A 23,164-nucleotide genomic window follows, 5' to 3' on the forward strand; every position below is an offset into this window, starting at 1 on the left:
CCTCAACCAAGCCTGTTTTCATCCCCTACCAGCGGTTTAAATCCAGGTGACTCTTGGAATCAAAAGATTGGGGGGCAGGTTTATTTTTTGTTGAATAGTTTATGTATCACTCGCAAATGCATTATGGCTTGTATTGGATCATTTATATGAGGCGTAGCTCTTGACGATACATGGGACAACCCATGTAGTACCTGACCAATTGACACGCATGCCAAGCAGGAGAGTAACGTACAGGTGTATGGCTGAACGTTGTTTCTTCTTCCTTTTGGCCGACAAATTAAAAATTTCAATCAGGACTGATAATCCTTTATTCACTGGGGCAAGGGTCCCCAATCTTTTTTTTTTTTTTTTACCTGTGAGCTACACTCAAATGTAAAAACTATCACACACAAGCAAGCAAGAAAAAAAATCCTTGGGGATGCCAAATAAAGGCTGTGACAGGCTAACTGATAGACCCATGAGGACTGCTAGCCTGCAGGAAATTCTCGTTGAGTTAAGTGTCTTTATGTCTCCAAAACTTAAATTTAAGTCAGGAATTTTAAAGTGGGCACTTGATCCCAGGGGCGTCATAGTAACATCAATGGAAGTGGAGAGCAGCATGTTGCTCACAAGCCAATGGTTGGGGTTCACTGCGCTATGGGGTATATTTATCAAAGAGTGAAGTTAATAGTGAAGTTCCGCCACTAGAGTAAAATTCCGCCACTCTCCGAACTTTCACTTTCACACATTGATAAATACGCCTTTCAAAATCCCATAGAAATGAATTGAGAGCTGCGGAATTTCACTCTAGTGGCGGAATTTCACTCTAGTGGCAGAACTTCACTCTTTGATAAATTTACCCCTATATACATAGGACTTGCCATTAGGGACAAGCGAAACTGCAAAACTACAGAAAAAATCATAATATTTTCCCAAATGCTTAGGAGTCCACATGGGAGGTTTTTTCAAGCCAAATGCACTGCAATCAATGGAAATATATTTTTCTCCTGGCGAAACAAAATCACAAACAAAAATTGCCAAACTTGCATCTGGCCCATCCCTTCTTGCCATAGATGCCCATATGGAAGGGTAATATGGCTTAAATCAGCCACAAGCTACACATCTATGGCTTCAGTATTTCTTTCCTTCAGAGCTGACACATTAAAGTAGAATGTTGGTAAAAGTGGGGAGCCTCTAAAAAGCAAATTACAGAACCCCCAAATGCCATTGAATATTTGAATGTCATTTTGAATCAGAGGTCCTTCTAATGAAAATTTTTCCCCAAAAGACCAGATCATCCAATAGTCTTAAAATATGATGGGAGTCGAAGTTTAACCGGACATATAGGAATGAAACATTTTTGGTTTATAATGTTAAGTAAAAGTAAAAGTGAGAAGAAGAGTTAAGGCCTAGACTGACGGATAATATTTCTTAAGTGACATCAATCACGTGATGAGCTTTAGATGCAGCAATTACACGGTGGTTATAAAGTTATTGATGGAGTATCAAGCAATGTCAGGCCCAAACCTTGAAGAAGGTAATTTATAAAGCAATGAAATGTCGGCTCTATATCTACTTGCATCTCTATTCTTTGTTCTCCACGAAAGATAAACTGTTATATGTGGGACGTTTATATTCATCGGGAACATCTGTCAGAAGAGGTTTGTTGATCGATGAAATATTTGCTCGCTTTGCGACTAACTGACTATTGCTGAAGAAACCTGCCATTCCGATCTATACAACAATTTTAGAAAGGCCCAGAAGTATAAGGGATAATAAAGTCCTGTTCATCATTTCGGCAGTGAATGCAGAAGCCGTCAGATAAGCGTGGTCGTGTTTTCTGATTGGTTTGCAGAATGCCACCAATCAAAATCGACTTTGTAAAACGACCGCAATAAAACGAAATGGGAAAGATCTTTGGGCTTCGAATGTACTCTGCAAAAAAAGGACATAGGAATGGAAACTGATGCGTGTGGGTTTCTGACAACTTTTTGAAGTTCACCTTGAAAGGCAAAATGTAAGATGTTTGTGCAAGTTAAAGGGACGATTAACTTATACTGACAAAAATCATTGATAAGAGAGCATAATTTATCAGCATATTTTTGTTCTTATAAGTGAGAGCTGCCATATAATTTTGTCACAGTAGACCAATTTACTCAAAATTTGTCCAATATTTTTTGTGTGTATGGCAGGAGACAAGGTCACCAATATCGGCAAAAGACTTGGATATCTGTCCTTTGAAGGTGCACGAACACTGGCCAGGGTTTACTGCTGAATTGTTAATGTTTCCAATTAAACGACCAATGGCTGACAGTTTAAGGATTTCGAGTAAATTCTTCAAAAGTCAGCCATTTTTCATTCTATTTAAAACATTAAGAGCTGAATTGTCAGATATACAGAATTTTACCTCTATCTGACAATTCAGCAGTAAACCGTGGCTGATGTTTGGGCACCATCAAAGAACCGATAGCCAAGTCTTTTTCCGATATTGTTCTCTTCGCTCCCGCCAAACATACACAGAATATTGTACCAAAGACGTTTCACATGATGTGGCTATAAACGAAAAGCATTAAGGGGGGATATAATTAAAATCACAAGTGGTGTTTAAAATTGGAGTTTTGAGAATGTTTAGTGCTGCTCGCAATGTAAAATAATTCGCTGGCGAATACATTACATCGCACATTACCGCTAAGCAAACTTTAGGGTTAACCTTTTCTGGAGTTTGGTCAAACAATCAGTCGCAAAAAACACTTTGCGATTGCTAAATTTTATTACATACCCTGCACATGTTTGCAAAAGCCATTTTGTCATTGAGGTCTGAAATCGCCCGAAAAAGACGCAAACAATGAAACTCTTGCTCGATAACATTCGCAATGATCTTTGCAAAGATTTTTTTGAACTAGCAGAATATATTACATTCCCCCATTAGAATTCTGACCTGGCTACACCAACTTGGAGAAAATCAAAGCAATAGAATCGTCATATGGCTAGACCAGCTTGTAGCCAATCAGAACCCTTCTTTTCTGGTTTTGGCTGAACTGAATCTGAACCCCCACCTCGGGCAGGAAAATGCAGACGCACAAGTGGAAAAAGCTGCTGCCCCTACAACATGATTTTTTTCTCCATGATATAGGGTTCAGATTCAGTTTGGCCAGGTTCTTGGATTCAACTGAATTCAAATCATGCTAAAAATGGTTCAGATTCAGCCAAATCCAGAACCAAATCTAGGATTTATGCATTGGAGCATTAGAATATTGACATGGTGTAACAGTCGGCACCCAACACCAGAACAAATGCCAAGCACCCTGGTCTCGGCTCGTGCTTCACCTGTAGTGTGACTGCCTTTGGCCTCAGGAGGAGCCCTCAGCTACTTGGATGCCACCAGGTCTTAAACAAGAGGTGCAAGGCTATAGGTTCTGGATAGGCAGAGGGGCACGACTGTAAAGCAAAGTATTTGGGCAGAAAGTCATAGTACAAGGCGTTTAGGCAAAGGAGTAGTCAGATCAGGCCGGGTCGGGGCAGGCAGAGAATAAATGTAGTCAGGCAGACAGGGGTCAAACCAGGAAGTCAATCAGAGGGTTAATCAGAAGAGGTAGTCGGTATTCAGGTAAGGGTCAGGATCCAGAGGTCAGAATAGTCAAAAGCTAGGCAGGGGTCACAACAGGAATCAAACAGGTACAAAAACAGGATTAGCAAAGCTCAGGAAGCACCAGGAATAAACTCCTATCACGGGCAATGGGAAACAGCAGGAAGGTCCCTTTTAAACTTTTAAATTTCGCGCCATTGTGCGCTGATGTCATCATGCCAGCACGCATGCGCCTACTAAACCCGGAAGTGCGCACCGCGTGCTCACTAAGAAGAACCCGGCCCATGAGAAGAGGAGCGGCACGGCAGGCATCCCCGCCGCACCACTAGACTACCAGGGTTAATTATTTTCCTTACACATGGCTAGACCATTAGAACATTAAAAAAAAGGCTTAGGGGCCAATTAAATTGTAATCTGTAATATTTTTATGTTATAATGATGTTTTTAGGTTTGAAATGCGAATATTTAATAACCGGACAGATCCAGTTTACAGAAAAGATATTAAAATTTACATAAAACAAAATTGTCTTTTTTTTTGGTTTTGTATTGACCTTATAACCCTTCAATCGAATAACTAAACGGGCATTTTGTGCTAGATAAAGAAACTAAGCCGCCCGCAGAGAATCTCTTATCTGTATCAGCGGATTCCATTAAGATGCTTTTTTCCTTAGGCTTTTTAGCAATATTTTAAACTTGTGTCAGACGCAGCAGAATTCCTTTGAAGAAAGCGTCGCTTTTGTAAGAAACACGTCTTGTCAAAAAACTCGGAAAGTCTTCAAAAAAGTCGGATCTTGATGACGCCGGCTACTTTTGATTAAACTGATGGCATAAGGAGTTCAGGCAGAGGTGGCCGAGAAGAAACGAGATGTTTCACTGCAAGACATGACGGCTCTCATGCACCATGGAAAGAAATGGAGAATATAAAGAATATGGTAGAATTGTATGCATCTAGATATGCTTTTCCTGTATATGCTGAGGCATTGTGCTTTTTATTGGGTTGGTCTATCTAAGTTTTAAAAAAATATTTATACACCTATGATCTTTATTATTCGTTGAATAATATGTCTGCATGGGGCGAGCAACCTCAGCAGATGTAAAATGAAGATATACAGAGTAAAGATGAACTATGCCTACCAACACTTAGGGGGCAGATTCACTAACTGGCAAATAGTGATGGGCGAATTTATTCGCCAGGTGTGCATTTGCGCGATTCACCGCCAGAAAATAAATTCGTGAAACGCCTGCAAAAATTTGCCAGCGTCAAAATCTTTTTATTTGGAAAAAACGGACGCCATCGTCAAAAACGGGCGCCGGCGTCAAAAACGGGCGCTGGCGTAAAAAAATCACTACTGGCAAATTTTCGCCAGCGTCCGTTTCGAACGCATCCCAACACTTCGCCAGGCGCAAATTCGCTGAGACTACGCCAATTCACTAACATGCAGAGTTTCATCTTAAGCACCGAACGATATCGACTTTTCGCTAGCGTTCGTTCGGCAGTGGGAGCATTTCATAGCGAAGATGCGCTAGCATTCATTTTTGCCTAGCAGAAAATCGCTAGTGATCTTGCACTCAGGTCAATTTGCATACGGCGGGTAATTTAAAGTTGTATGGACGTCTTTATTATAAATGTTACTGCAAATGGCTTAAGTTACTGGTTTATATTACACAAGCCCAGGGAACCTTAATAAAGACAAGAGAGTTAATATAATGCCCTACACATGAGTCCACTGTAAAATGAATGTTCGATATGTTACGTAATGTCTGGAAAAAAATGGTTCCCCAAAAAAAAGTTTGTTAGGATTTTTGCAGGCAATCACGCTGAAAAAAGGAAAAGTCGCCAGCGTTTTTTGAACTTTGATTCTTTTACGGCACACAGGATATGATGTAAGTGACAGAAGATTGAGGAAGATCTGGCTGCTTTATAGCACTTCGCTTGGTCTGAGGTGGCTATGGCAACTCTGGAGAAAGAGGTAACGTTCAGTAAAATCTGCATTTTTGTGAATTTACGGAGTAGCGTCAGTTCGCCAGAGCAAAAAGTCGCCTATGCTGGCGAATTGTCGCTAGCGTTAGCCACTTTGCACCTTAGTAAATCTGCCCCATATATTGCTATAGAATGCTTGAGACCTGGGTTTTTATGGATAAAGGGGTCTTTTATAATATGGAGCACGGTGCTCCAACAATATTGATAACATTAAAAGGGTGGTTTACCTTTAAGTTAACTATTTGTATGTTATAGCATGGCTAATTGTAGCCAAGTTTATTACTGGCCTCCATTTTTCTTTTTTTTACTTTTTGAATGATTTGCCTTCATCTTCTGACTCTTTCCTTGTTTCAAATGTAGGTCAATGACCCCATCTAACAAATACTCTGTAAGACTTTTAGGGGGTTATTTACTAAGCTCCGAATACACGAAATTCCTCGAAATCCGAAAAAAAAAATTTTTGTGTTATAATAGGCTTTTAAAAAAATCACAAAAAACACGGCATCTCAAACCTGTTCAGGTTCCATAAAAGTCAATGGGAACAGTCCCATTAATTTTTGGTTATGTCGGGGTTTCGGGCAATTTCACGAAGTTTTCTGAGCTTTCGGGTGAAATCTCTGAAAAATTCAGATTTTTCGGGGAAAATTCACGAAAAAATTGTGATAATCAGAGCTTTTCCCGCAAAGGTAATTTTCTGGAAAATGTAATAATAAATAAGCGTTAAAAACCTGAGCGGGTTAGATCGGAGTTTGAAGTAGCCAATATTGAGATAAATTCGGACCTTGATAAATAACCACCCAAATGTCGTGCTATTAGCGATGGGCGAATAAATTCACCAGGCATGGATTTGCAGCGAATTTCTCCGTTTTGCCGCCAGAGAATAAATTCGGTCAAAATATACTCTTTAAATCTAACAGAGGCTACAACATAAGGTGCTATGAAACCTCTCACTGACCCCATGAAAGTAATGAGGGGTGTCACTACCCAACCAGCATCCCATTATGGGCAAACAACTCCAATCCGAATAAACTGAATACTTGAAACTCCATAAAAATGGCAGTAGGGACTCACATACAGTATAGACAGACCTACAGCCCAGTGAGCAGAATAGTCCTTAGGTGTGTGTGTACATTCTACTCTGCTATTGGCTACTGTTAGCAGTAGTTCCGCCTCCGAGGAACCAAATTTAAAGAATAAATGCATCATCATTTATACTTCCACTTCCAGGGTCAGACTGTCCAGGGCCCCCTTCGCCCCCTACTGTGCCGTGCTGAGTGCGCACACAAAGGCACCGCTTGGCACACCAGTGTGAAGGCGCCTGGTGCCTAGCGCATGCGCAGAAGGCACTGCACTGATGGCGCTGCGAGAAGAAAACTTTTTTACAGAGATCTGGATAGGGGTCTGGACCAGAGGGGGCCCATTAAGGGTCAGGGCCCACCGGGTATTTTCCCGGTGTCCCACCGGGCCAGTCCGACACTGTCCACTACACATTTTCTTCTTGATTGCAAGCTCTTGTGGGCTTCTTCTTTATTGGAAGATTTTGTTGAGTGCCAACCCTATGCATATTACAGAGGCTTATACAGAGCCGGTACATATAAAAATAATATACATATCTATTTCTACATTCTGGAAGAGAATTTTCGGTATATTTTACGTCTTATATCATTTAGGTAATTTCTAATTTCAGGTTTGTGAAGGGACTCTTACTTGTCGTACATGACTTTACACAAGATTCAAGCGGATACATCTACCGTGCAAAGCGGCTCCAGATGCACAAAATCCCATGAATAAACCCTCGACACATGCGGCTTCAATAGAACAAATCCTCTTCACATTCAAATCTGAACATCAAACCGACTTTGCTGGCAGATTTATAGACAGGCAAACATTTCCAGTGCAAGAGTTGCCTTATATCAAACCTTATGACAGTCAGTAAGGACTTATAAGCACAAATTCCAGTTTATTGCGTATTTTTGGATTTATACTATTTTTGGGATAAAGTTATCATCCTTTGTTAATTTGAAACAATATAGTCACCCTAAAGTATTCAACCAAAAAGATAGTAAACATTTCTGATGTCAATGTCTTTTAACCGGTTTTATTTAAGCTTTTTTTTCTGGGGCCTAATTCCAGGATTCAGCTTCAAACGTAAATATTCTTTTTTCTACTGCAGAAGAAAAACTTCCCTGTATTCAGTCCAATCAAAGTGGCCCTTAGAAACAGTCTTAGGCTTATATTAGACCAGCTGCAAGTAGAACAATGAAACCAAAGATCTGATTGGTTGCCATGAGTTACTGCCCAGGTGCAAATTTGCCCAGGCTTTATAAATGGACCAAAATGATCATATCAGTAGCTGTTGTAGTTGGCTATAATATATTGGATTCTTTCCTGAAGGGGCCATACTAGACTTTGTTTGACATAAGCTTTATATGGATTCTAAATAGTCATATTTATTATTTTGTTGGTTGAATATTCCCTCATTACACTCGGTACCAAGGGAGCCCTATAAAAAAAGGAAAAAACAAAACTCCAATAGAAATGTATAAACTCACCAGTGCAGCACAAAATGCATAAGGTTTTATAAGGACATGTAAACTCAGTGAAAAATATTTTTTTTTTACTTTATTTAAACCGGCACATTGAATTTTTTGAAAACCTGCTCCAGGGATGCTGTGCCAATGAGGAAAGTTGAGAAGCTCGCTGCCACTAGTTACCATAGATGGCAAAAAGCAGCTCCAGGTACCTTTAAGAACCAAATGTCTGATTTTCAAAAAGGGAAATTCGGCTCTTCTAGTGCACTGTGGCCCCCCTTGGATTCCCTTTGGCACCAAAAAGGTAAGAGGGGCAGCAAAAAGCCGCTCCAGGTAACTTTCAGAGCCGAATTTCTGGTTTTCCAACTGGAAATTCTTCTCTTCTAGTGCAGAGGGTGCAATTGCGCTGTGGACCCCACTTGGCACCCCTCTGGCACTAAAAAGGTGAGAGCGGGGGAATGAGGGGGGCCTCAGCAGACTCAAGGTTGCAGAGAGGTCAGAATCACCCCTGGCCTGCTCGTGTTTGTTGAAATGGTTCAATCAAGCCCAGCCTTGACCTCCCTGTATGTGTTGTATCTATAGGTGGGCACACACCCATGTTGAATTCACTTGCCTCTTCCCCTGAGTTTCACCAATACTTTAAAAATAAATGGTTAATCCGCATGCGTATCCAGAACTAAGGAAAGCAGCCATTTAATAAATACCAACATTTATCCAATTTGATTGGTCAGCTGGATCGGTTCCTAAGAATTCTTTCACATATAAGATGTCTGGGAACTAGGGATGCACCAAATTCACTATTTTGGATTCGGCCCAACCCCCGAATCCTTCGTGAAAGATTCGGGGGAATACCGAACCAAATTTGAATCCTAATTTGCATATGCAAATTAGGGTGGGAAGGGGAAAACATTTTTTACTTCCTTGTTTTGTGACAAAAAGTCACACGATTTCTCGCCCCCACACCTACTCTGCTGAAAAAGGCCAAATCCTGACCGAATCGAGAACCGAATCCTGGATCCCTACTGGGAACTGGAGCCATTATCGACCAACTGCATTCCTCTTGTTAAAAACGTTCATATTGATATGTTATTGGAATCGTTTACATACCGACATCTGGATCATTGGCCTGCACCCGAGTGAGCAGAGTTTTGGTGACTGTGTTCTCATAGACACTCGCGCTGTAATGATCCGATGAAAACATTGGGGGGTTATCATTGACATCTTCGAGGATTAAACGGATTTCAGATTGGCAGTATCTTCCTCCGCCGTCGGTGGCCCGGGCATGAAGGTTGTACACCGGGTCTGTCTCTCTGTCCAATGGAAACAAGGTTTTCAACTCACCTGCAATTGATTGAAAAACAATGGCATTATGTGCAGGACAAGTATTGTTGTAACACACGCTACACTCCCTCCTGAGTGTGAATATACACAATATGCTCCGCCACAAACACACAGACGTTCACAGAAGCCAAATTATTCCGGCATAAGAAAAAAGCCTGACAAGAAATGCTTTGAGGAACAGACCTAACAGGCTGCATTGTGAGACTGGCCTTTCAATGTTACAACCCGCTGTCTGTAGGATTCTATTTGCAATAAAAGAAAAGCAGTGTAAAAAAAGAACCTAAGGTGCGAGCTGTCAGATCAGACTAAAGAAAATATACAGTATTTATAAAAAGGGCTTATAGTCCATTTCTATTAACAGATAAAGAATTAGGATATAGCTCATTGTGTGCACAGTATATTCCTGCTCTGCAGGTTTTTCTTTATGATCAGCAGTAGGCACAATACTTGCCTTGGCCAATGTATTCAACAAAGACCAAAGACATCACCATAAAGTGGTCATGAATAAGAAACCATCGAAGGGCTTCTGTTATTGCACATATTGATGCCATTCATCAAAGGTTACTGTGTCTAAATATGCTCCTTGCACTTCTGTGTATTTGCCCCAAGCACCATTGTCAGTCTAAACGTGGGCTCAACTTTGTCCACTCCAGGTCTAAGATCACTTGGAAGAGACCATCAAGTGGTCAAGCGCTACTCTGCTTTTTCTGAACAGTTAAGGCAAATGGGCAAGTATTGGGGTGGGGGCAGTTGTGCAGTTTGGGAAGGAGGCCAAATATTATTATATTTGTTGTTTATCAGTGCATATGCAGTTCAGAACATTGTCATTTCATCGGGTTGAAATGGAACCCCACCACTGTATGACTTACACCCAAAGGAAGATGAACTATTCTGGACTGAAGATAAGATCTGATGAATATATTCAATATTTACACTAATTTACATATAAATGGCATCTTTATTGCACAGTGTTGCGAACAACAATCCCAATGTTTACTATAGAACCATAGTAAACTATAGACTGCCCTTTTGTATTCACGAGAACAGTCATTTTCAGAAGTTTCGTTAAGGGAGCCAAAGGGTGCCCTGTGGGAAGGAAGTGTCCCAATTGCCCCAGAGGTTCCGGTCTTTAAATTATATAAGGGAAGCACATTGCTCCTTCTCTTTTGTCTCCACTTAGCACCTGGATTAAATATACTGGAGGTCCTGAATCAGAAGGCCACAGTATCAAGCTTTGAGCCCAAAGGTGACCAACTACTTTAGTGAAGTTGGTAAGCAGGGACCCTGTTACATTTTAATGCCAAACTTGGTTGATTTTAATGGGCCTATTTAGTGTGGATAGATATGATGAGGCTCATATGTGGTTGCACCACCCTTTTAACTTCAAAGGTTGTATGAGCCATGAAGAGAAAAGCAGATTGATTTTCGGTGAAGATGGCATATCAAAATGTGTGTTAAAACTACCAGCTGATTGAGCCATGATTGGGCTGGTCAACTGAAATCATCCAAAGTGCCCTTCCATAATGTGTAGCCACCCAAAATGTTCAGATATACATCTGTATCACAGCTCTCTGACGTTAAAGTTGGTTCCTCAAAAACCAAGAAAATACCATGGAAGCCGTAAACCTATTTGTAGCCAGATAAGTATTAACTAGTATTAACTTAGCATGACCCAAGTACACTGTTCATAACATTCATACATTTCTGCTATCCACAAAATGAGTTTTATTCAATGTTGGGATGCACCGAATCCACTATTTTGGTTTCGGCCGATCCTCCGAATCCTTCACAAAAGATTCGTCCGAATACCGAACCGATTCTGAATCCTAATTTGCATATGCAAATTAGGGGTGGGAAGGGGAAAACATTTCTTACTTCCTTGTTTGGTGACAAAAAGTCATGCAGTTTCCCTCCACGCCTCTAATTTGCATATGCAAATTAGGACTCGGATTCGGTTAGGGCGGCCAGAAGGATTTGGCCGAATCCTGAATTATTCTGAAAAAGACCGAATCCTGGCGAATCCTGAATCGAATCATGGACTCAGTGCATCCCTAATTCACTTACCGGTCTCAGAGTCTAAGTAAAAGTGATCAGAGCCAGGCCCATGAAGAGAGTAATGGATTTCTGCATTGGTCCCAATATCGACATCTCTAGCACTAATCTTCATAATCATCTTATTAGGAGGAATGTCTTCTGGAAAAGATGCTGTGTTTGCTACCTGTAAATAGGACAAAACACAAGTTATATTCTGCAACATACAGATGGAGCAAACTTTGTTCTCCCATCGCACAATGCACCATGGCACAGCATTAATTCAATGAAAAAAGGTGTGATCATGGCAAGATACCTGAGATAGGCAATGTTTGTGCCATCTGTGCATACCTTAATGGGAATAGTATATTCTGCATCAAGCCCTACACTAGAGGTGACACAAATTTAACAACATGCAAATAATTATCAATCCGCATTTGAGCCTCCTAGAGACTGTCAGGGCCAATTATGAAGGTTAAATGAATGGAAACTAGAGGAACATAAGTATGAGCAAATAAATTCTGGTTACAAACCTGTTCACAAACTGGACTGTTGTCATTAACATCAATGACCGTCACTTCAACCGTCATCTGAGATACGTATAGACCATCAGTTGCGGTAATATTGAGAAGATACAGAGCTTGTTCCTCCCGATCCAATGGCCTTTTTACATATACCTTCCATTCATTCTGTATTAGCCCTAAGGCAAATTTACCTTTCGGATTCCCACCTGAAATAATATCGAACACAAAATGAACTATGTAACGCGTAAGGCATTTTTGAGTCAGTACAATCTACTATTTACACATTCATTGTTTTAATATTTTCTATGATGGTGCATCAAACACGATCATAGTAGAGTAGACTTGGACACAAGGAGTGGAGTAGAGTTGACTTGGACACAAGGGGTAGAGTAGAGTTGACTTGGACACAAGGAGTAGAGTAGACTAGACTTGGACACAAGGAGTAGAGTTGACTTTGACACAAGGAGTAGAGTAGAGTAGAGTAGAACACAAGGAGTTGAGTGCAGTACACTTGTAAACAAGGAGTAGAGTGCAATATACAAGTTGGACATAAAGAGTAGAGTGCTTACACCTGGGCACAAGGGAGTTTTTTGTACTAAACACCTATTTATTCAGTACAAGTAATGAGTGTGCAGGTGCACATTAGTTCCTTTTGATAAATGAGCTATCATGATTCTTCCCAAGTGCATTTTAAATGTTGAATAGACTGTTTTTAATTCAGAGGCAGTGGCTAATTGCTATGTGTTTTTCATAGCTCAGTATCTCTCTCGATCTCTCCTAATATCACCTCCTACACAAAATGATTTGTCCAGTCAGCGTAAAGTTTAAAGTAACTCCTTGAAGCTTTACTTTGCAGACTCTGTATTGTATTGAGGCCTTCTAGACTATTTTTTAATGTTAATCAACATCCAATGGAACCTCACAAGCCCTCATGATAGTTAAAGCTCCATGGTCAACATCTGTTGATGCAATGAGACCACCAGTAAAACAGAATGTTTATCTCAAGAGGTTTGATCACCCAGGATCCTTATACTACCATAAAGCATGAGCTTCCATGACATTTAAGTTGGCGGCAGTAGATTTTGAAAGGTCTGCATTACACAAATATTTCTATTGCTCTCTCTTGTCAATAGGCCCCTATCAAATAGGTGGTCATCTTGAATAGGGATGTCGCGGACTGTTCGCCGGCGAACTTGTTCGCGCGAACATCGGCTGTTCGCGTCCGCCGCAAGTTCGCGAACGTCGCGCGACGTTCGCCATTTTGGGTTCGCCTTACCTGGCGCTTTTTTTTGACCTCTCACCCCAGACCAGCAGATGCATGGCAGCCAATCAGGAAGCTCTCCCTCCTGGACCACCCCCACACCCCCTGGACCACTCCCCTTCCATATATAAACTGAAGCCCTGCAGCGTTTTTTCATTCTGCCTGTGTGTGCTTGGAAGAGCTAGTGTAGGGAGAGAGCTGCTAGTGATTTCACTGATTTGAGGGACAGTTGATAGTAAGTTTGCTGGCTAGTAATCTACTTGATACTGCTCTGTATTGGAGGGACAGAAGTCTGCAGGGATTTGAGGGACATTTTAGGGTAGCTTTGCTGGCTAGTAATCTACCTTCTACTGCAGTGCTCTGTATGTAGCTGCCTGCTGTGGGCACTGATCTCTTCTGATCTCATCTGCTGACTGCTGTAATAACCCAATAGTCCTTGTAAGGACTGCTTTTATTTTATTTTTTGTTGTTTTACTTTGCTACTTTAACAGCCAAGTGCTATTAGTCTAGCAGTGTTGGGGAGTGGGACTGGTGTGCTACTGTGCTGCTCCTAGTAGTTCAGCAGCACCAACCCGAGAATATTTTTTTTTTTTAATATACATATAATTTTTTTTTTATTTTACTTATCTTACTGTTCTTTAAGGTGTCCAGTGCTGTTTGCTGTTCTTCATAGTAGTGCACCAATAGTAGTGCACTTGCAGGCATTATTTGCCCAGTGGCCATCTAGCTGTGTGAGCTTGTTCATATTCTGTCTAAATATCAATAATAATACCGTCTCCAGAAACACCACCTGAGTGACGTTTTTCAAGCAGCAATAATATATTCCGTATCCACCACTGCTGTAGTGTATACGTTGACCTTGTAGGCATTATTTGCCCAGTGTGTTCTTCATTTTCAAACCACTGCCACTTAGCTGTGTGAGCTTGTTCACATTCTGTCTAAATATCAATAATAATACCGTCTCCAGAAACACCACCTGAGTGACGTTTTTCAAGCAGCAATAATATATTCCGTATCCACCACTGCTGTAGTGTATACGTTGACCTTGTAGGCATTATTTGCCCAGTGTGTTCTTCATTTTCAAACCACTGCCACTTAGCTGTGTGAGCTTGTTCACATTCTGTCTAAATATCAATAATAATACCGTCTCCAGAAACACCACCTGAGTGACGTTTTTCAAGCAGCAATAATATATTCCGTATCCACCACTGCTGTAGTGTATACGTTGACCTTGTAGGCATTATTTGCCCAGTGTGTTCTTCATTTTCAAACCACTGCCACTTAGCTGTGTGAGCTTGTTCACATTCTGTCTAAATATCAATAATAATACCGTCTCCAGAAACACCACCTGAGTGACGTTTTTCAAGCAGCAATAATATATTCCGTATCCACCACTGCTGTAGTGTATACGTTGACCTTGTAGGCATTATTTGCCCAGTGTGTTCTTCATTTTCAAACCACTGCCACTTAGCTGTGTGAGCTTTTTCACATTCTGTCTAAATATCAATAATAATACCGTCTCCAGAAACACCACCTGAGTGACGTTTTTCAAGCAGCAATAATATATTCCGTATCCACCACTGCTGTAGTGTATACGTTGACCTTGTAGGCATTATTTGCCCAGTGTGTTCTTCATTTTCAAACCACTGCCATCTAGCTCTGTGAGCTTGTTCACATTCTGTCTAAATATCAATAATAATACCGTCTCCAGAAACACCACCCGAGTGACGTTTTTCAGGCAGCAATAATATATTCCGTATCCACTGCTGTAGTAGTGTATACGTTGACCTTGTAGGCCTTGTTTGCCCAGTGTGTTCTTCTTCTTCTTCATTTTCAAACAACTCCCATCTAGCTGTGTGAGCTTGTTCACATTTTGTCTAAATATCAATAATAATACCGTCTCTAGAAACACCACCCGAGTGACGTTTTTCAAGCAGCAATAATATATTCCGTATCCACCACTGCTGTAGTGTATACGTTGACCTTGTAGGCATTATTTGCCCAGTGTGTTCTTCATTTTCAAACCACTGCCACTTAGCTGTGTGAGCTTGTTCACATTCTGTCTAAATATCAATAATAATACCGTCTCCAGAAACACCACCTGAGTGACGTTTTTCAAGCAGCAATAATATATTCCGTATCCACCACTGCTGTAGTGTATACGTTGACCTTGTAGGCATTATTTGCCCAGTGTGATCTTCATTTTCAAACCACTGCCACTTAGCTGTGTGAGCTTTTTCACATTCTGTCTAAATATCAATAATAATACCGTCTCCAGAAACACCACCTGAGTGACGTTTTTCAAGCAGCAATAATATATTCCGTATCCACCACTGCTGTAGTGTATACGTTGACCTTGTAGGCATTATTTGCCCAGTGTGTTCTTCATTTTCAAACCACTGCCACTTAGCTGTGTGAGCTTTTTCACATTCTGTCTAAATATCAATAATAATACCGTCTCCAGAAACACCACCTGAGTGACGTTTTTCAAGCAGCAATAATATATTCCGTATCCACCACTGCTGTAGTGTATACGTTGACCTTGTAGGCATTATTTGCCCAGTGTGTTCTTCATTTTCAAACCACTGCCATCTAGCTCTGTGAGCTTGTTCACATTCTGTCTAAATATCAATAATAATACCGTCTCCAGAAACACCACCCGAGTGACGTTTTTCAGGCAGCAATAATATATTCCGTATCCACTGCTGTAGTAGTGTATACGTTGACCTTGTAGGCCTTGTTTGCCCAGTGTGTTCTTCTTCTTCTTCATTTTCAAACAACTCCCATCTAGCTGTGTGAGCTTGTTCACATTTTGTCTAAATATCAATAATAATACCGTCTCTAGAAACACCACCTGAGTGACGTTTTTCAAGCAGCAATAATATATTCCGTATCCACCACTGCTGTAGTGTATACGTTGACCTTGTAGGCATTATTTGCCCAGTGTGTTCTTCATTTTCAAACCACTGCCATCTAGCTGTGTGAGCTTGTTCACATTCTGTCTAAATATCAATAATAATACCGTCTCCAGAAACTCCACCCGAGTGACGTTTTTCAGGCAGCAATAATATATTCTGTATCCACTGCTGTAGTAGTGTATACGTTGACCTTGTAGGCCTTGTTTGCCCAGTGTGTTCTTCTTCTTCTTCATTTTCAAACAACTCCCATCTAGCTGTGTGAGCTTGTTCACATTTTGTCTAAATATCAATAATAATACCGTCTCTAGAAACACCATCCGAGTGACGTTTTTCAGGCAGCAATAATATATTCCGTATCCACTGCTGTAGTAGTGTATACGTTGACCTTGTAGGCCTTGTTTGCCCAGTGTGTTCTTCTTCTTCTTCATTTTCAAACAACTCCCATCTAGCTCTGTGAGCTTGTTCACATTCTGTCTAAATATCAATAATAATACCGTCTCCAGAAACACCACCTGAGTTGTTGTTGTTTTTGTTTTAAAAATAATGCCAGGCAAAGGCAGGCCGCCACGCAGAGGCACTAGGGGCCGTGCTGCTATGCTATCCTGTGGCCCTAGGAAATTGCCCAGTTTTAAAAAGGCAATGACCCTGAACTCCCAAAATGCTGAAGAGGTAGTTGACTGGCTTACACAGCACACCCCATCCTCTACCGTTTCTAACTTTACCACAACATCCTCATCCTCCACTGCTATGGGCACCCCACGTAACACTTCCTCCACCACCGGCGCCCCTTCTTCACTGGAGTCAGAGGAGTTATTTTCACATGAGTTTCTTGAACTGAGTGATGCGCAACCATTATTGGCAGAAGAAGATGAAGGAGATGAGGACGTTACACCAGATTTAATTCTGGCAGAGAACACAACAGAGATGGACATAATGAGTGATGACGAGGAGGTCCCCGCTGCTGCTTCCTTCTGTGAGCTGTTAGAAGAAATTGATGCATCTGAGGAGAATGATGATGAGGAGATTGATGTTTTGTGGGTGCCCAGTAGAAGAGAGCAAGAGGAGGATAGTTCAGATGGAGAGACGGAGAGTCAGAGAGGCAGGAGGAGAATAAGACTTAGAAGAAGCAGGGAGGACAGCTCGCAGGGAACAGTAGGGCAACAACATGTATCGGCACCTGTGGTCAGCCGGCCAACGCACCCGCCATTGCCGCCAACGCCGCCCACTTCTACTTTTACCCCCAGATTGCCAGCCTCAAAAAGGTCAGCAGTGTGGGATTTTTTTAATGTGTGTGCCTCTGACAAAAGCGTTGTAATTTGCAATGAGTGCAGTCAGAAACTGAGTCTTGGGAAGCCCAACAGCCACATAGGTACAACTTCTATGCGAAGGCACATGAACGGCAAGCACAAAGCACTTTGGGAGCAACACCTCAAAGGCAACAGGCAAACTAAAAGCCACCCTCCTTCTGGTCCAGCATCTTACTGCTCTACCTCTGCTGTCCTTGACCCGTCTGAACCACCCTCCACTCCGCCTTCCACCTTGACCACCAGTTCCCATTCCCAGTCATCTGCCCCCAGCCAAGTTTCTGTGAGGGCCATGTTTGAGCGTAAGAAGCCAATGTCTGCGAGTCACCCCCTTGCCCGGCGTCTGACAGCTGGCTTGTCTGCACTCTTAGCCCGCCAGCTTTTACCATACCAGCTGGTGGACTCTGAGGCCTTCCGCAAATTTGTAGCAATTGGGACACTGCAGTGGAAGGTACCCAGCCGCAATTTTTTTTCAAAAAAGGGAATACCACACCTGTACCACCATGTGCAGAGCCAAGTCACCGCATCTCTGTCACTTAGTGTTGGGCCAAAGGTCCATATGACTACTGACGCATGGTCCTCCAAGCATGGTCAGGGCAGGTATGTCACCTACACTGCCCACTGGGTGAACTTAGTCATGGCTGGGAAGCAGGAAATGTGTGGCTCAACAACGACAGTGGAGTTGGTGTCACCGCCACGGATTGCACGCGGTTCTGCCACCACCTCTACTCCTCCTTCGCTCTCTACCTCGTCTTCTTCCTCTTCTTCGTCCTCTGCTGCTGGGTCCTCCTCCTCCTCCACACCTGTGCACCCCCAGCTCCCCCTAGGCTATTCGACGTGCCAGGTACGCCGTTGTCATGCTGTCTTGGGGATGACGTGCCTGGAAAGCAAAAACCATACCGGATCTGTACTCCTGTCATCTCTGCAGTCACAGGCCGATCGGTGGCTGACCCCACACCAACTGAAGATCGGAAAAGTGGTGTGTGACAATGGAAGCAATCTGTTGGCAGCACTGAGACTGGGCAATTTAACACATGTGCCCTGCATGGCACATGTTCTGAATTTAATAGTACAACGTTTTGTCTCAAAGTACCCAGGATTCCAGGACGTTCTCAGGCAGTCCAGGAAGGTGTCGGCCCATTTCAGACGTTCCTATACAGCCATGGCACGCCTTGCTGACATTCAGCAGCGGTACAACATGCCAGTCAGGCGTTTGATTTGCGACAGCCAGACTCGCTGGAATTCAACGCTCCTCATGTTGGAACGTCTGCTGCAACAACAAAGAGCCGTCAACGAATACCTGTTTGAACTGGGTGGTAGGACTGGATCTGCAGAGCTGGGGATTTTTTTCCCCCGTTACTGGGTGCTTATGCGCGATGCCTGCAGGCTCATGCGCCCTTTTGAAGAGGTTACAAATATGGTCAGTCGCACCGAAGGCACCATCAGCGACCTAATACCCTTTGCTTTCTTCCTGGAGCGTGCCGTGCGACGAGTGACAGATGAGGCTGTAGACCAGCGTGACGAGGAGCAGGAAGCGCACGATTTCTGGTCGGAATCACCAGAACGAACCCAGGCACCTGCTGCAACGCAGGGAGAGGTGTCAGAAGTGGAGTCAGAGGAGGAAGGTGGCTTTGTGGAGGAGGAGGACCAACAGGAGCAGGCTTCCCAGGGGGCTGGTGGTGACCTTTTGGGGACCCCTGGTCTTGTACGTGGCTGGGGGGAGGAGACCGTGGATGATGCAGTCCTTGATAACGAGGAAGCGGAGATGGATACCTCTGCATCCAACCTTGTGAGAATGGGGTCTTTCATGCTGTCATGCCTGTTGAAGGACCCCCGTATCAAGAGGCTTAAGGAGAAGGACCTGTACTGGGTCGCGACTCTACTAGACCCTCGGTACAAGCATAAAGTGGCAGAAATGTTACCAACATACCACAAGTCTGAAAGGATGCTGCATTTACAAACCAGCCTGCAAAACATGTTGTACAATGCTTTTAAGGGTGATGTCACTTCAGGAACTCATCAACATTCCAGGGGCAGAGGTGCCAGTAATCCTGCCACGAGCGCACCTGCAAGGACAAAGCACTTTGGCCACTCTGTAACGTCAGACATGCAAATGTTTTTCAGCCCAAGGCAGCGGCAGAACCCTTCGGGATCCACCCTCAAAGAACGCCTCGACCGGCAGGTAGCGGACTACCTGGCATTAACTGCAGATATCGACACTCTGAGGAGCGATGAACCCCTGGACTACTGGGTGCGCAGGCTTGATCTGTGGCCAGAGCTGTCACAATTTGCCATGAACCTCTTGTCTTGCCCCGCCTCAAGTGTCCTCTCAGAAAGGACCTTCAGTGCAGCAGGAGGGATTGTAACTGAGAAGAGAACTCGCCTAGGTCACAAAAGTGTGGATTACCTGACCTTTATTAAAATGAATGAGGGGTGGATCTCGGAGGGTTACTGCACGCCGGAAGACTTGTTCTGAGTTTCTGATTCTGACTCCCCATGCAGCTGTCCTTCTCTGCACGCCTCATGACTCCACATACAGCTGTCCTTTAGCGTCCTCCTCCCTCCACCACCGTTACAAACTAGGGTGCAAACCCTACTGGTTTAATTTGAATCCAGGTAAATCCTGAGTTTTTCTGGTCTCTGTGCTTCAGTGGCTGCGACCAAAAAAAACAGAATATTTTCAGCATTTATATGGCATATTTTTTCTGGCCTCTGTGCTTCAGTGGCTGCGACCAAAAAAAACAGAATATTTTCAGCATTTATATGGCATATTTTTCCTGGCCTCTGTGCTTCAGTGGCTGCGACCAAAAAAATTGAATATTTTCAGCATTTATATGGCATATTTTTTCTGGCCTCTGTGCTTCAGTGGCTGCGACTAAAAAAAACAGAATATTTTCAGCATTTATATGGCATATTTTTCCTGGCCTCTGTGCTTCAGTGGCTGCGACCAAAAAAATTGAATATTTTCAGCATTTATATGGCATATTTTTTCTGGCCTCTGTGCTTCAGTGGCTGCGACTAAAAAAAACAGAATATTTTCAGCATTTATATGGCATATTTTTCCTGGCCTCTGTGCTTCAGTGGCTGCGACCAAAAAAATTGAATATTTTCAGCATTTATATGGCATATTTTTTCTGGCCTCTGTGCTTCAGTGGCTGCAACAAAAATAAATGAATATTTTCAGCATTTATATGGCATATTTTTTCTGGCCTCTGTGCTTCAGTGGCTGTGACAAAAAAATGAATATTTTCAGCATTTATATGGCATATTTTTTCTGGCCTCTGTGCTTCAGTGGCTGCGACTAAAAAAAACAGAATATTTTCAGCATTTATATGGCATATTTTTCCTGGCCTCTGTGCTTCAGTGGCTGCGACCAAAAAAATTTATATTGTTAGCATTTATATGGCATATTTTTCCTGGCCTCTGTGCTGCAGTGGCTGCGACAAAAAAAAATTAATATTGTTTGCATTTATATGGCATATTTTTTCTGGCCTCTGTGCTGCAGTGGCTGCCACAAAAAAAAATTAATATTTTCAGCATTTATATGGCATATTGTTTCTGGACTTCTGGTTCAGTGGCTGCGACAAAAAAAAACATAATTTTTCAGGAAAGTACACATGCCTAATTTTTCAGGGTTCTGCAACAGTGGCAAAATCGCATCTTTTATGGTCACCGCAGGTGATCAATAAAGTAGACCAAAACTGGGCCCACACTGCAGAATCAGTGTTTTTTGGTTCGCTTCACTGTACATTGAATTACCTCTGCCTGACCGTGCACGTGCGCACAAGCACGGTGACTGCTAAACACACCACTACAGAAATATTGCCACCAACAGGACGAACATCCTGGAGGTGACAAGCAACTAGTAATTAAAAACTATTATTTGCTCACTTGACGGTATCATTCATTAAAGCTCTTTGCGTCTTTTTGCGTTGCAGTAAGCACCGCATTTCGTCTTTGCGTGTGAACAGGCTGTAACCTTTACACGACTTGATTGGCATGTAGACGCCGGACGTTTTAAAGCAGTTTATTACACAGGTTTAGAAATGTAGTGTGATTTCTGCCCTTTACAGCACAAAACGCAGCGCTGTGTCAACAATGGATTTTTTAGAAACATTTTTGCCCTGGCATGGCACTGTCCAGGTCGTTGCACCCTTTAAACAACTTTAAAATCATTTTTCTGGCCAGAAATGTCTTTTCTAGCTTTTAAAATTCGCCTTCCCATTGAAGTCTATGGGGTTCGCGACGTTCGCGAACCGTTCGCATTTTTGACGCAAGTTCGCAAATATGTTCGCGAACTTTTTTTCCGACGTTCGCTACATCCCTAATCTTGAAAGACCTACACATAGCTGAATAGAATAGGTGCTTGCATCCTGTATCACCATCAGCTTCTCTGTGCACAGATTTATATTACCAAGGCCTAAAACATACCAGGGAAGAAGTTAATGTTGAGGCACACATCTCCTTAAAGACTTCCTGGAACTGTTCCCGTTTATCACTAGATAAAAACTGGACTCAAGCAGAGAACAATCAAACAGACTGTTTTAATATAATCACTGATAAAAGTCGAGTCTCAAGAGAGGATGCACTTTGCCACAGTAACTTGCTACGTAGAATATTTCATTAGCTGTTGATTATGCATCCAAGCGAGGCAGGCGATCCTGGTCAGGAAGCATTTAATGAAAGTTTTATCATACAGCCATGCCGTTTGCTTAATTACTAGTCTGGCAGGAAAAACATGTTAAAAAAGTTGAGATGACACGGAAAGACACTGAAGTATTAAATAGCCCTAACGAGGGGTCATTTAAGGAGCAGCTGAAATGAAAGCACAGTAATTAGATGGAATTCATCTGACTGAAGGCTGCTAAGAAGTGGAAGAGATGAAGCAGAACAACCTTTTATTAAGCCGGAACACTGACATTGAGAGTGGCAATAACACTTTTCCACATCATTAAACTACACAGAGACAAAGCCTCCTTGGAGAAGGGATATGATTTTGAAGTTCACTGGCCAGGGGAACGCCATGTCTAGAAGAGAGCCGGGCGTAAGTATAATGGAGGAGGCCTCTCTTATGACAATCTTTCAAGGCAGTGGGTTGTGGAGAAGAAGATTTGGATGGATGATTAGTCTTAAAAATATGACATTGCTGCTAATCGTGCTCCTGAGCAAGCATGCGTCTGATGGAACATCTTCTTCTGCAATGTCATAAAACTGACACAGAACAACCTACAGGGCACATTGGCAAGAAGTTCTCACCAAGAACCTTCAAATTATTCAGGGCAATTATTTAATATTATTGTTATGCATTATTTATATACTGTAGAGCCAGAGTGTTAAAGGAGAAGGAAAGCTACAAGACAGTTTATTGCCAACAGATTAGCCACAATAGTGCAAGCTAGAACGCTATATGTATTCTGCTGAATGCTTTACCATACCTGAATTACCAGCTCTAGACACTGTCTCTGTTTGTTTAGGATAGAAGCTGCCATATTAGCTTGGTGTTACATCACTTCCTGCCTGAGTCTCTCCCTGCTCACTTACAGCTCTGAACTCAGATTACAGCAGGGATGGGAGGCGGGAGAGGAGCAAACTGAGCATGCTCAAGCCCTAGCCCTGGAGGTCTAAGCTGAAAACAGGAAGTCTGATACAGAAGCCCATGAGTACACAATAGAAGGAAAGAAATGTGCTGTTTCTTTTGACAGAGGACT

At 42.4% G+C, this 23,164-nt stretch overlaps 1 protein-coding gene across 5 annotated transcripts in view; it reads right to left on the minus strand.

Annotated features, from left to right (window-relative positions):
• The window catches only part of fat3.S (FAT atypical cadherin 3 S homeolog), a 304,473-nt gene that overhangs the window by 49,258 nt on the left and 232,051 nt on the right, over positions 1 to 23,164 (minus strand). For all 5 annotated transcript variants that reach the window (XM_041584587.1, XM_041584586.1, XM_041584585.1 and 2 more), the window contains 3 exons: positions 11,983 to 12,179; positions 11,483 to 11,636; positions 9,185 to 9,418 (listed from right to left, as the gene is read on the minus strand). In XM_041584587.1, the coding sequence (XP_041440521.1) occupies positions 9,185 to 9,418; positions 11,483 to 11,636; positions 11,983 to 12,179 (585 nt within the window). The remainder of the gene's footprint in view (positions 1 to 9,184; positions 9,419 to 11,482; positions 11,637 to 11,982; positions 12,180 to 23,164) is intronic.

This window comes from Xenopus laevis, chromosome 2S (assembly GCF_017654675.1).
Source record: "Xenopus laevis strain J_2021 chromosome 2S, Xenopus_laevis_v10.1, whole genome shotgun sequence".
In the NCBI taxonomy this organism is placed as follows: Eukaryota; Metazoa; Chordata; class Amphibia; order Anura; family Pipidae; genus Xenopus; species Xenopus laevis.